Source organism: Dermacentor albipictus, chromosome 3, assembly GCF_038994185.2.
Source record: "Dermacentor albipictus isolate Rhodes 1998 colony chromosome 3, USDA_Dalb.pri_finalv2, whole genome shotgun sequence".
NCBI lineage: Eukaryota > Metazoa > Arthropoda > Arachnida > Ixodida > Ixodidae > Dermacentor > Dermacentor albipictus.
The window spans coordinates 36,544,366-36,559,378 of NC_091823.1; the positions used below are offsets into that span (position 1 = coordinate 36,544,366).

Genomic DNA, 15,013 nt, shown 5'->3' on the forward strand with positions numbered 1-15,013 from the left:
TACACTTGTAAAGAAACTTTTATTTCCTTCTCACTCTCTCACTCTCTCTCTTTTTTTTGCCATACAACAAGGACTTTTTTGAACAGACAAAAAATAAGTAAAAAGAAAAAAACTCGTAAAATAAAAGTTAGACTTCTAAAGAAGTGTCTGTAGCACTTACGTACAGCGATTTGTGACCAAGGAATAAATAGATTCTTGTTCGTCTGCAGTGGGTTAGCTACCAAGCAGACACATTTGCTCAAGCAAACACACACAAGCTCCAGCCCCTAGTGAGCAAACAAGGAGACTGCTGGGAGCGGACGCAGTATTTCTGAATGGACAACGACATGGTACAAGATCCTCATGGTACATGCAATGAGTACAGTGCATCATCAGCAACAATCACTTAAACAAACTGACAACGAAGACACTTGTGTAATGCATCATAGGACGATTTTTCGCCACGATGGTGCCGAGCTTAGAGACATTTTTTACAAACTAAGCAACAGCTTATCAGTAACTTTAGTGCAAAGTAAGGCTGGCATATTTAATGCATGAAAATCCTCAAAAGTGATAGTAAAGACAAACATTAAGTCAAGCTGGAGTGGTAAGTCATGCTCGGAAAGTTACTTGACCTTTCATTGACTGAAACATGCTACCAAAGGACAAAGCATGCCAATCAAGTAGCCCCAAACTAAGTACTTCTAGCACTCAACATTTGTACTGTGCCTAGACACAACTTTGTTGTGGAGAAAAATGCAAATAAAGGCAACACATGTGTATGTTAATTTTAATCACTCACAGATGCAGATGGAGTTTAAGTGTGTATCGGTTGTGGCCACTACATTGTTGTAAAGGTGCAGAAATCCCGCCCTGTGCTGCCAATCTCTCTGACACTGAAGAGGCTGCATCAGAGAGATTCCCTGTTAGACACTTCAATAACAGTTGACATGTTACATTTTCTTTGCACTTTCTTTTACAACTGTTGACTACATGCAAATAATTGCTACCAGGTCAGGGTTCATCACTGGGCAAGTTACATATTCCTTCATTTCGAAATGAAACATAATTCACTTTTTTATTTTACAACTGTCAACGGGTTTCAACAACTTGCTACCTGGACCGGATACATCACTGGGAGCTGGTTATACATTTCTAATATGGCTGCACTGCTTGTCCTTGGCTGCACTGCTTGTCACATTTACATAAAATTTTTTTTTTTCCACTTAATGGACCTCTGTTCTTAACAACAGTGGTGCATTTGTTATTTCGGAATGTTACTTCACCAATTCAGCTTGTCTTTGTTTCTGCCTTTAGCATCCCTTTAGCATTCACATCATCAAACAGCACTGTGTAACAGGCATGCACAGTATTACCAAGTCGGTGAGTTTAGCCAAACCAAGGACACGATGCTCATTGAACACACAAGGCTATACTTTGTCTCAGCAGACCCTTGCGGTGCTGTAGAAACGGTGCTTACAGCTGGTTCAATCAAGAGATGGGACACATGCTTTACATACCATTTTAACTTGGATATACAAAGGCTACCACTCTTAAGAAATGCCAGTTATGTAATGTGATCGTGTTCCAAGTGTTGCAAGCATAGATGCTGTTTTCACACCTCTCAGATATTCATCTGCCTGCCCAAAGGTTTTGCTGTTTGAAGATTGGTCATACACCATGAAGTGGGCTGTGCAGTTGTACAGCTGTGTGGTCGAAGAGTAGGTTATGTTGGTATCCCAAAGCTCAAGCGACATTCAGCTGCTCCATGTGGAAGTTCAGCCGTACATGGCTTTTCTATCTCGCATACGTGCATCAATGGTGGTATCGCGACAGGCAGCTTACCATACACTGAGTTTTGAATGCAAAACAACTTTACCATACAGGAAAAAAAAGCAAAAAAGAAAGGGGAGCAAGGGTACCAAATCACACTCAACAGTTTCCACAGTACTGCGTGGAAGTTGAGAGACAGGGTACAGTATTGCTTACTGCCAGGAAGCAAACTAACAGTTAGCTGGTCCCAATGGCACCAAGACATGAGAAAAAAAACATAAAGGTCTAAATCACATATATGCAGTGTCACACATGTTGATGCTTTGTTAAGAAGGAGAACAGACAATAAGCCCACGCCTGACATGTAGCCCTCGCTAAAAGCTGCGGCACCCCGCAGCTATGGATGTTCAGGCAGCGCGTTAGCTTCTATTCTAGATTTCCATGGCTGTCTGGCCTCGATGTGAGAGCCAAATAATCTGGAATGGTTGTGTTTTGCATCGTGTGCCATTGTACAGCCAAACGTCGGGGGCAAGGTGGTGCACGTTGAGAGTTCAACATCTGATAAAGCATCTAAAACTACGAGAGACACCACAGTATACGCCAGCTGTGCAATATCTCTATTGCCTTCTGCCCTGGTCAACTCCCACCTTCTCGCCAACACCATCTCACCATGGCAGCTGCACGAAGCGTGACACAGCAGCTGCAGTGCGTCTAGCTGCTTTATCTCTGACGCCACATTAAAGAATTCCAAACAGTTGGCTTTACAAATAGCCAACTCAGCAGCCTCGACCAGCGACAGAGACCTTGTCACACCAAAGCAAGCACACATGTACTAAGAGGCATGCCTGCTCAGGCACTGGGTCAAAAACAAACAGTGAAAGCTCAACTCAGAGCTAAACGAAAGTGGTCTCCGGTACAGCCGGGCTTCATGAGACTTGTTGCACGACACCCATGGCCCGGCCCACAATGCTGCCCAGGACTCCCTTGAGTGATGACAGCGCCTGCAGTGGATGTCCACACCAAACTCAGTGCTTGTTTGTGCACCTATAACTGGTTTCTTAACTTGCTCTGGGTTTTGGGCGAGCTTCAACAGAACTGTTTGTTGGTCTAGTTGGTGCTTGCTGAAAAACTTTTTTTTTTGCCGCAAATTAAACAAGCCCCCACCGCCAACAGAGCTGTTTGTTGGTCTAGTTAGTGCTTGCTGAAAAAAGTTTTTTTGCCGTAAATTAGACAAGCCGCCACCTATGTGTCTTCCTTCTGTGCGTGTTTTAATTTGAGGCAAATAACACGCCTTTTGGACAAGCTCAGATCATACTCTGTATTTGGGTAACAATTATTTGGACTGCCATGTTTGTGGAACAACCTGGCCAGAAAGGCAAATTTAGAAAGTACACCGAATGCCACTCAGAATTAATGGCAGTGATAACAGGGTGCTACAAAAAGCACTTGAAATAATTATTAGTATTTAAAGACAAATCATTAATAATGCCTTTCTGTTACGAAAGGCAGGTGGTTCACTGAAGGTGCTTAGACAGCAATACGTACCACCCTGCACATGAGCAACTTTCTAATGTGCTATAACATGTGCAAGGCAAATCACAACTTCATGTTAGATGCAACAGTAGTGGCTGTTGAAATTGAGCACTGAAAGCTGGAAGCAGTGAGCATTGGCTGGCAATAACCGACTCTATCAATGCCTGTTTGTGAAACAAAGTTGAAAAATTTGTTTTGGTCTACCACGCCACGAAGTACACCAAGAAGGTTGTTGTATAGTTGTGTGGATAACAGGGCTCAATATGGATACAGGTACTGCAAATAGTTAGGACTTGTAACAGAAGTAAAGCTACAGCACTTATGTTTATGACAATGCAGTAGAACACAAAAAGAATAATGTAAAAATGGGCGGTTTGGCATTATAAAAAGTAGGACTGTGCAAATATCGAATACAGTCGACTCTCGCTACAACGGACCTTGATAATCCAACAAAAAATGTCCATTTTATCCAAAGTCTGTAATATCTGAATCACCTCACTTCTTAAACTTTCATCGCAACGTCTAAGAACTTTATTGCAAAGAGTGAGTGACGAACGTCCAAAGTCAAAAAACAAACAAAAAGTCGCAGTTTCGCCAGAAGCGAAGCATCGATTGCAATAGCAAATTAAACAAGATAAGTGCAGCAGCAGCGAGCGAATTGACCTCCGCGCTGTCTCTCGCTTCAAGGTGAACTAAACGTTGAAAGCACAGCACATACAAAGCTACCGGCACTAGGCGCACTTTGACCTCATTGCAGATCGCTTTGAAGAAAAGGCCCGAGCAGAAGCGCACTTTGTTCACATCGCAGATACGGCTGCCACACCGTTAACAGCAGCCACCAAAGTAGAACTCTCCCCTCCTTCCCTCGCTTCCTCTCCATGTCTCGCGCGTGAACGACGGCGCGCTTCTGCCCCGCTTTCCTCCCTACCTCGCGCACAAGATATTCAGCCGCGATTGTTCGCTGACCCTCGCAAGCCAGTTGCCAGCCCGTGTTGACATGGTAAAAGCCCGTTTTATATGCCCGATCTTGAAAAAAATTGCTGCTAATTTTGTCCGCTGTAGCTGATGGTCCATTGTAGCATCGTCCGTTAAAAGCGAACTGCGTTGCTTTAATAAAATAGGTAGAACAAACTAAGGCTGAAATATGGTCTGTTATATCCAAAAGTCTGTTGTACGCGGGTCCGTTGTAACAAGCGTAGACTGTAGCATATTTCGAATCACATGTCGAACTGATTCAAGAGAAAAAGAAGCTAAACATTGAATTGAATTAGGAAAACCAGAAAATTTTCAAAAACTTAATGCTTACAAATTTTAAGCAAGAAAGCATGGTGTTGCACATGCTCAGGAGTCTATCCTAGCATTGCATAACAAGAGTCTAGCAAGCTATCAGTAATTTAAGTACATTGAAATCAAAATATGCAGTACGGTCTGCTCTTATTAAACGGAAATTAGTATGTCAGCACTAATTACAGCTCAGTTCTAGTACAGTAAAACCTTGTTAATTTGACCCTTATTAATTTGTAGAAATAAAATAATGCAGACTCGTCCTTTGGTCCTGGCAGGCCTATTCTTTAATGGCATCAAACTCGTTAATTCTGACGTATTTGGCCACATACCGGTTAAATTCGTCAACCTTAGGAGAGCATGGTGAGTGCAGAGTTCTGCAAATTACGACGCAAAAGCAGCACCAGCGGCCAACTGAAAAAAAAAAAAAAGCGGCTAATTCCGCAACACCATAGTCATCAGCAGAAATTGTACTGTAAAGACAGAAAAACCGAAAGCTCCGTGTATATATTGGAGTTTAAGGATTTACTGCTGCACATGACACCGCATTGACTGCATGTGCCTTCAGAACTGTGTACATGGTCACCATCCCTGATTGCGGCGATTACGATCGCCGTTTTGCCCGCAGTGGTTGTGGCAAACAGTAGTTTAGTTTGACTCAGTGTGCATGTTGGTTGCGTGCCTTCCTAATGTGTCTGTTTGGGCTTCTTGGTACAACATATTGGTGAACTACAGCACAGATATGCACAACAACGGAAGAAATGAGATGACAGACGAGCGCCAAGTCATAACTGTGTAGTCACCATGCGTCATTGTGTCGATGATGACTAAGGTTTCACACGTAACGTTTACGGCAAGAAGTAGTTCCATGTGCACGTTGGCAAGGCCCGTTGGCCATTCAATGCACACTGGCCGCATTCCTTCAGAACTATGTGGTTGCCATTCATTACCATGTTGATAGTGACCACGGTTTTGTCTGCAGCAGTTGTTGTGAGCAGTAGTCAGTGCAGTACGCGCACAGTGTCGGAAACATGGCAGAAGCTGTCGAGCACGAAGGCCAATTCTACCACGGCCAGCACGATGGCATCAAACTTGCGGCTACATTACGATGGACGAACGATCTGTTGCCGACCAGCTCATTGGCGAAAAAATAATCGGCATGTGCACATGGTAGTGAAAAGCACGTATACTTTGATGAACACCAGGTCTTGCACCACAGCCACACAGGCAGTAAGTACTGCAACGGCAGTTGTGGGACCCTCGCCACTTCGAGCGCTGATCAGTCCCAAGACGACGAAAATTTCCACTTCTGCTTTGAATTTGTTTGAAAGAGAAGCAGAGGTTGCAAATTTATTCAGTAAATGAAGATGGATTGGCATAGCAAGCATTTATTTATTGTTTTCTTGATACTTTCGATAATTCAACATTCGGTTCATTTGGCCGTTTTTTCGGTACCATAAAATCCAAATGAATGATGTTTTACTATATGAGGATCTGGAAAATATTTTTTATCGATAGAATCTCTGTTGAAAATAATCAAGTGCTCTTTTTCTTCTAAAGATATATAGTTAGCGATGTTATGTTGTTATGTTACTAGGGATGTGCAAATAATCGAATACGTAGTGAACATTTGAATAATTCAATTCTCAAATCAATTATCTAGTATTCCATTTCTTGAATATTTGATTTTTCGAATGCCCGGTACCTTCTGATCAACCCAGCCGTGCAGATCAACCTGACTATAGCAGATATTCAATTCGTGAATCAAATGATTCGAACATTCACTATTCAATTCAGTGGTATTCGATCATTCGGACATCCCTACTAAAATGAAACTCTGGTCTGTTTACTGTTAATTAGTAGAGAAAAACAAAAAACAAAACAGAGGTCAGAACTGTCCTACTAAACTTGGGAACGATGGCAACCCTAGGCGCAGGGCATAGGGATGTAGAGTATTTGAAACAAAAAGGCAATGCAAGCAACTTAGCAGCCTGTCAAAGCTGCAGATCCATCTGGGCGAGAAGCCTTTATGGCTACTGCCACTAACTATCAGAGGATACACACCTTAGTGGGCTGCTGCTGCGGAGGCGGAGAGTTGTTGGCTTGTCGGTGCGCATCGAGGCACTTCTGGTAGCGCAGTTTGCATGCAGCCTCAATAGTCTTGCAGAGCGCACCCGCAGATGGATCGCAATGAAGCACGTGCGCCTCAAATTGGTCCTGGGCTGTGTGCATGATGAAGCCACAATTCCTGCAAACCGAGAGCAGTACGAACTCGCTGTCACCGAAGCCTCTCAAATAACCTGCTTCTAGATACAAGCCTGAGCCATGGTAGAGATTCGTGAATGTTGCTGCTTTTCTCCAGTATGTTCTGCAGAATGTGCTGTGCATGGGAATGTGCATGGGCATGTGCATGGGCATTTGCCAAGTATTTAGTATGAATGCGGACAGCACGTTTCCAAGACCATTTCTCGACCCACCTGCTGTGGATATTACTCTGGAAATGGTGTCTATGGACTGAACTATGAATGGGAGCGTTTTGTTTGTTTCAATCGTGGACTGCCCTTGCCCTGCTTTATACCATGAATGAGAAGCAGCAAGAGTTGCGCCCACAGACTCGACAAAATGAGATGTCCCACTGAAAATCTGGAAGAGTGTAGCTGCATTAATGCATAAATTGGCTACATAGCATGTTCACTGCAGATGTACTTTTTAAACTTGTTGCACGCCTTCCAATAAGCAACCATTGATGTGCCTACTTAAAAGCATGTACTGTGTTGCAGAAATAAAGGTTGTCTTGCAAGAGACGCAAGAGCTCTATTGTCTATGGAGTTCTATTTTACCTCCCGTTTTTCAAAAAAAAAAAAAAAAAACCATCAAAAGCCCTATCAGTCAACACATAGCAAGACAATGTCTCCCTCTATTCCTCTGTATTTAGTTGCAGGTTGAACATTCACACACTTTAGAAGGGACAAAAGAAAGTAGACGCAGGATAAGCACTAACTTGCAATATCATGTTTGTCTTGTGCCTTTTTTTCACCCTCTAATGTGTGCACTTGTAAAACCTGCAAGCATGAACCAACTATCCCAGCAGCACATTCTATTAAGCAGTGTATTTATATAGGAGCTCTTGATGCGAAGACTCACGTGACTTCCTTGCCAATGCCAAGGAACGAGAGGAACCGAACACGGCACTCAGCCAGCACCTGGCCACGCCCACCGCCCGCTGGATCCAGTGTCACCGTCACTGTCGAAGGGGCCACTGCCACCTGCCAAGGTAAATATACCCCATTGCTCTTGGTGAATGCCTGCTGACTTGCGCCTTGTTTAGAAAAGTTTCATGCTACTTCGAATTTCAGATTCAATGAGGGTATGCAAGCTTTTGCCACATAAAGCCTAAAGTGGTCGAAGTGCAAACTCCCCACCCTCAATCCCTTCCCCCCAAAAAGTTGCATATGCAAAAATCAGACGACATGTTAGAACCGGATGTTACCTGCCAAAGAAAAGAACATTTAAAATAAATAGGCAGCATAAGGACACCAAAAAACAGCAAGTGCCGCTGAAGTAAAAGCACTGCATATTTAAAATTTGTTGTAGCTATACTGCTTTTATGCATAGAAGAATTTACATCAAACCTTTGTGCATGAAGCCTTGAAATGCCAGCGCTAAGCATGAGTTCCACAACTACAAGCTTTCTTTGTGCTACATTCTACTGCCTTTGAAAGATTACTTGTACTGCCACCAACACCTTAACATTTCAAGTGCCTTAATGCTTTTAAGGAGTACACTAAATTGACACTTGCTTCACCAGTTTTATTCTAAAGCCTGGGAAACAAGCTCCTTGTATGAAAAGCCAGAAGACTTCAGCAAATGCACCGGCTCTGACCTCATTTACCGCAACGATGGTCAGACAACACATAATGTCGGGGAGTGAAACGCAAAAGTATGAATCATGACCTGCCGTGACTGCCATGGCAGGCACCGCGTCGCACACCCCGGCAGCCTACCTGTACGGGCAGCCAATGTGCGCGAGGTACGCGGTCGAGCAGGGTGTCAATGGCCCCGTTGAGCAGGTCGATGCCAGCGGCTGCCGCCACAGGCATGCTGCCCAGGTACAGGGCCCGCAGCACCTTGCGCGGCTCCTCCATGGGCCGCAGCAGGCCCCCTTCCACACCCTCCTCTGCATTGTAAAATGTGGTAGAGGTTGTCACACAAAATGCAAGATCACAAAGAACAATGAAAACTGCATTAAGACAGCCCTTGCAGTACACCAAAAGCTCAAATTAACAAACAAGAAGGGACCTTAAAGAAACTGAGCATTCCTCACCCTATCTACAGTTTAGGCGTAGCAATTAGGCTATTGTGTTGTGTTTTGACAATACTGTACGTTTATTAACACATATTACTCTGTGCCAGATGTACCACTGAGTGGCAGCATACTTCTGCAAGACTAATGCTGCATTTATTATCTTGTAGCAATATGTGTGCCACTAGACATTCTTATTCAACGATGTCTGTGATGGTCGGTGAAATACACATAAAACAAATTGCACCGAACTATGATGAGAAGGTTTTGCTGAAAATTGTGTCTACACAAGAGCGATTTCTCATTGCTGATCAAGCTCTATCGAAGGGTAGATACAGTACAAATTTTGTGAGTGCAGATTCGACTAATCGCATTGCACAAGAGTATGCTTCTCACAGGAACACTACGATGACCACTCTCAAAGACGGTGCACTAGAATCCAATCTCTCTTATACCTAGTCTCAACACAAATGCAACAATTTGTACTACTAACACCGAGCAGCATTTCTGCTCCAACTGACCACCTTACTGGCTATTGCCAGTAATGTTTGGTCAAGTGAGAGCTTCTTCAAGTGAAAATAACGTAAAAAAGTTTAATATTGGCAAGTGACTTTGCAAGGGTTTGTTGATCTGAAAAGTATAGTACTGAAATGATATCTGATGAAGTCAAGTTTCAGTGTAATGTCACCAAATATAAGCAAGCTAATTTCACCTTGCTCGGAGAAGATGCATTCAGTTTCTGCCAGCACCATGGTGCCAACAGTCACTCACACCTTGTTGATATGCTCAGATACCAGGAATCATCAAGCTGTGTACTGAGGCTAGCAGTACTACAGAAATCAAAAGCCGTAACGGTGCATCTCAGGATATCATCTAGCAATTTTATGATTGTGTAAGTCCTGAATTTCTGTTGACATGGGAACACACATGCGATGCCTTGCCGGGCACCTAGCAAACCCAACCGAGTTAAGTGTGACAAAAAGCCCCACCTGTTCTCCACGTAGCCCATTTGTATAAGTCTAAGGGAACCACCTTCCAGCCACACAAGTAGAAATGCTTAGAGCACACTAAAATGACCATTAATCTATGCGCTCCTATATCTAAGCCAACCAAAATGTTTTTCTCTTTTCTTGCCAGGCCCTGATTGACCACCCAGAACTTTCATAATGTTTCGTGGTTCTTGTGAGGCCAATTTCAAACACGAGTACCCCAACGCGAGTTGTTTTTTCATGCAAAAATGAAATCAAAATATGAAAAATTATTGTCCCAAAGACGCACACAGGCTATAAGAGATGTCGTAGTGGAGGGATAAGGATTAATTTTGATTACCTGGAGTTCTTTAAAGTGCAGCTAAATATAAGTACAGAAGTGTTTACGCATTCCTCCCTCATCAGAATGTGGCTGCCATAACTGGTAATCGAAGCCGCGACTTCATATTCAGCAATAGAATGCCATGATCATTGAGCCATCACGGCATGTTTTATGCAAGCACTTCCTCCAGAATTTTTGAGAATTAAACCAGTCAAAAGATGAACAGCATAGGAGAGATGTGGTACACACAACAACTGGACTAACAACTCTGCCTTATTGAAAAAAAAAAAAAAAGAAAGAAATGTCTTCCAGAAAAACGAGGCAAGCATGCGCAGCAGAAGAGCCAAAAGAAGAGCAGAGGTTTGGCTCTGCTGCTGCGTATGCTTGCTTGCTCGCTTTTTTTTTTTTTAATAAAGCACGGTTGTAACTAGTCCAATCGTTGTGTGTGCAATGTCTCTCCTCTGTTCTTCGTCTTTTGACTGGTTTAACTCTCAAGAATATGTACCAACTGGCCCAGATCGCAACTTTCCTCTAGCACCTGCTCCCACAATCAAGCACAGCCATTTTAATGTCACGTGCGATGGGAGCTGCACTCAGTCGGTTGCTATTCAATGAAAACATCTATCTCAATGCCTAGCGGCTATCGCTGTTGGAAAACAAAAGCTCACCCATTGAGAGGCTGGCAAGGCGGTCCAGGGCAGAGCCTACACGTCGAGCTGGAGGCTCCGCAGGTGCTGCCCGCTTGTCACCAGATGGATCGGAGAGGCTTCGCTCCAGCACCATCTTCTTGCAGACGTCTCGCAGGGCATTGGCAATAATGCGTGCTGGCATATCACAACGGAAGACATGGCACATGAAGCGCCTTGTGCCGCTGTCACGTGCTACATATGCAAAGTCCCTGCAAGATATTAAACGCCAGAGGTGTGAACATAATCTTCGTAACTTCAGATTTTTGCATCACATATTTTAAAAGTATTTTTCGGAATAGATTAGTCCACAATGCTAATAGATTAGTCCAAAATGCTATGACCACCCCTTCAAGATAAAATAAATTTTTGCACACACAACTATATACCAGCAATCTTTCTTTCTTTTTTTTTTTTTTCTGCGCGCCATCACACTGTGGAATTCGCTGCCCACTGACATTGTGCAGGCAGTATCAGACCACAAGTTTTAAGATCTTCTGATTCACCATTTTAGTCAAGTGAGATTTTTTTTCACCTGCTTTTTATGCAAATGTTATCACTCATATTTTGACATGTCATAATCAGTGTATGTTGCATTTTATCTTAGCAGCTTACTGGTGCTCTCATTATGCTCTAATTTTCTTTGGCTGGGCACCTATAGAGTAGGTTTCATAATTCCCTCAATTGTCTTACCCATCATTGAATTGTACAGTTTCTGTTTTCCTTGACATTCGGATTGTGTTGACTGTGCTAATTGTATGCCTAAATTTTTTATTTATTTATTTTTCTTCTCTAATGCTCATTCATGTATGTGGTGCCTACTTTGTGTCCCTTCATTATGTAATTACCCCCCACTGTAATGCCCATATGGGCAAAATGTAGGTACTATTCTAATAAATAAAAAAAAATTCAAATAAAGGAGAGATGGTAATAGCTTGCACACACCAAGGTTTCCTGAAGTTATTAAGAATATCTCCGATGTTATTAACTATAATACTCAGTGTCTACTAACAATATAACTGAGCATCTAGAAAACTAAGGTCTGTGACAAAAACCCAGATGCTCTATGCTAGGAGAGTGAAGTTATGCAAGATGGAATGCACTTCCAACATGTTTTTGGTGCGGCAGCTGCTAATGTGAACAAACTCATTTGGTGCTGCAAAACAACCAAATTGTTATCATGGCTAAAATGCACAGCATGGGTTGTCTCCTATGGTAAGCGCACAGAATGCATTTCTGTTGGGATAACAGCACAGTCATTATGGAAAGCTAAATGAATACAAATATGCTGTGTGATGCCATTGTGAACATATGATCAAAATGTATTCCATCTAACTGCCGATTTAGCACCATTGCAAGGTGTTGAATTAGCTGTGTGGTGATGGAATGTGTCAGGTGTGTACACATCAAGCTCCACAACTGATGATATGAAGAGTGACATGCCGTGGCCAGTGGCCATACCAGCTGGGCAATATAAAAGACATGCAAGCTCACATGCCCACACACAGCATGCATTACCAAATTACAATCAAAATGGGTAACCTCGCTACCAGAAGCCACTCTGTGCTACATGCAAATGCACTGGATCCAGTGCTCCAATTCAACAAGATCAGAAGGTTGTTGACTGCATGCCCAGTTGATAAGTTCTATACGAGCCAGTATAACTGTTCAATGATTGAAAGTATGTGCGTATGCTGTAAAGAACGGCGGGTTGCACAACAAGATTGTCACCTTGCCACCCGATTACGACAAGGGGTGCAAGACGCGCACCTCCCGCTCTCCGCCGCTGCAGCTGCGAGGCGTTCAAAGAAGCGACCTTTGCGCTGGAATCCGCCGCCTTCCTCCAGCCCGCTTCGACATTGTGACAAGACGAGTTTGGTGTGTGGACAATGATTCCAGAGTTCCTCAACGCGGCGCTGATCTGACACGCCTGAAGAAGCTACCGCGGGAACGTCTTATTTTTGCGCTCTCACGGTTCAGCATGTTGCAAAACAACGAGCGTCCCTCGAGCGGCGTCGATTTTCCGGAACGGCACCACCTTCAACGCCGTCGCTTGGGCTTCGGAATGTGTGTGCCTTTGTGTCTGAAAACTGGTCTTGAGAGCAGCTGCGAGTTGGTGGTGTGTAAACGAACAGCCGCCGCGTCGTAGGACCAGCGGATCGAGTGTATAAAAACTGTGGTTGGGCGATTGTTGGAGGCACTTCTCTTGAGCAGTCATGTTAGACTGGTTCACTTCTCTCATGCAGTCCTGTTGGACTAATACTATTTTTCTCAAACAGTCATGTTAGACTGAGTTAATTTTCTGTAAATAAACCCCTTTTTCCTCGTTCTCGATGAGAAGCAGTTCTTCACTTCATCAACGATCTCAGCGTAAATAAGTTGGACGACGGCATGGGCCAGCTACCTTCGAATTCATGCCGTACTCCAATCTTGGCAAAGGACCACGGACGAAGGGATTGAGCCCCCAATCCTGACAACTGGCTGACAGCGGTGAGATGGACTTTGCGACATGGTGCTGTATCTGTGGTGAGTGCTTGGTTTTTGCTTTGACTCTCTAGGCTTCATTTTGTGGTTGTTCTGTTTAGAACAGTAGGGAAGCTAGATTGTTGTGTGTTAGCTAGGTTGTGTTTTCCTAGCTAGATTTAGAGAGCAGAATCAAGGCAGTAAAGCAGCAGTCATGGAGTTAAGGACACTGCTGAGAGACGAGTTGTTGATTGTTGGTGAGGAACTGGGCCTAGATGTACGCAAGGAAATGCTCAAATCGGAATTATTGGAGCTAATTTCCAATCAGGCCAGTGAGCAAGATATTGAAATGGGATTGGAACTTCTCAAAAAGAGAGAGAAACGGGAAAAAGAAAGAGAAGAACGAGACAGAGAAAAACGAGAGAGAGAGGAACGCGATAAAGATCGCGAGATAACAAAAATGCAACTTGAACTTGAAAACAGACGTTTGGAGTTGTCTCAAGGAAGTGAAGGAGCTCTGGGTCGATCAAGTGAGGCAGAATCGTACCGCATGGACAGGCTATTAAAGCCATATGAGGTCGGGACCGACATAGGCTTGTTCCTAAGCAATTTTGAAAGGACTTGCGAAAAGATGAACTTCGGTCCGAGTACATGGCCACAGCGGTTGCTGTCTATGTTGCCGTGTGAGGCGGCGGAAGTAATCGCCAGATTGAGTGTGCAGGATGCATATGATTATGCGAAAGTTAAGGCTAGTCTCCTGAAGAAATACCGCCTTTCAGCCGAAGCTTTTCGGCAAAGGTTTAGGAGCACAGGCAAGAAAGATAGCGAGGGCTATCCGGAGTTTGCATATAGCTTAAAGGCCAACCTAGTCGAGTGGCTTAAAAGCGCGGAAGCGTACGACAGCAGAGACATGATCATTGAATGCATGTGTCTAGAGCAGTTTTACAAAACCATTCCCCAAGCTGTGAAACTGTGGGTGCAAGATAGAGGTAATGTAAACACTGTGGAAAGGGCGGCTGAATTAGCCGAAGAGTACGCAACCCGTAGAAAGTTGAACGCCGAGGAGGGAAACTGGGACGGTCGAAATGGACCGCGGAAGCCATTTCCGTTCAAAAAGGGTGCGCAAGCTAGACGATCCGAGCCTGTAGACATGGCGGAAAAGCCCGCAGAAAAGAGCGAGGAGAAAGTTAACGGAGAAACCGCACAAAAAGAACAGAAAAGAAAATTCGAATCTGTCAGACCAATTCGCTGTTACAAATGCCACAAACTGGGACATATAGCTGTAAACTGCGAGAAGCCAAGCGTAGTTTTTTCCTACGTGGAGGAAAAGGATGAGAATATGGAACTTTTAAGTCCATATCTCCACGACCTGCAAGTTAATGGAAAACCATGCCGAGTGCTAAGAGACAGTGCCGCCACGCTGGACATTGTCCATCCGTCTTACGTGATGGTAGAGGACTTCACCGGAGAAGTAGCATGGATAAAACAGGTTGTAGAAGAACACAGCGTGTGTCTGCCCATGGCCAAAGTCAAAATCAGTGGACCATTCGGGGAGCTAGAGACTGAGGCTGCAGTTTCCAAATTTTTGTCACTGCAGTATCCCTACATCTTTTCGAATCGTTCGAATCAGTTACTGCGTGACAGAGGGCTCAAACTGGGAGAGGGCATAGTACAGGCATTG

At 43.9% G+C, this 15,013-nt stretch overlaps 1 protein-coding gene across 1 annotated transcript in view; it reads right to left on the minus strand.

Annotated features, from left to right (window-relative positions):
• The window catches only part of LOC135902467 (protein Fe65 homolog), a 29,146-nt gene continuing 14,133 nt past the window's right edge, over positions 1-15,013 (minus strand). The window contains exons 7-11 of the mRNA XM_065432562.2: positions 10,852-11,081; positions 8,574-8,746; positions 7,714-7,835; positions 6,634-6,817; positions 1-2,753 (exon numbers count right to left, since the gene is read on the minus strand). Of these exons, the coding sequence (XP_065288634.2) occupies positions 2,679-2,753; positions 6,634-6,817; positions 7,714-7,835; positions 8,574-8,746; positions 10,852-11,081 (784 nt within the window). The 3' untranslated portion in view covers positions 1-2,678. The remainder of the gene's footprint in view (positions 2,754-6,633; positions 6,818-7,713; positions 7,836-8,573; positions 8,747-10,851; positions 11,082-15,013) is intronic.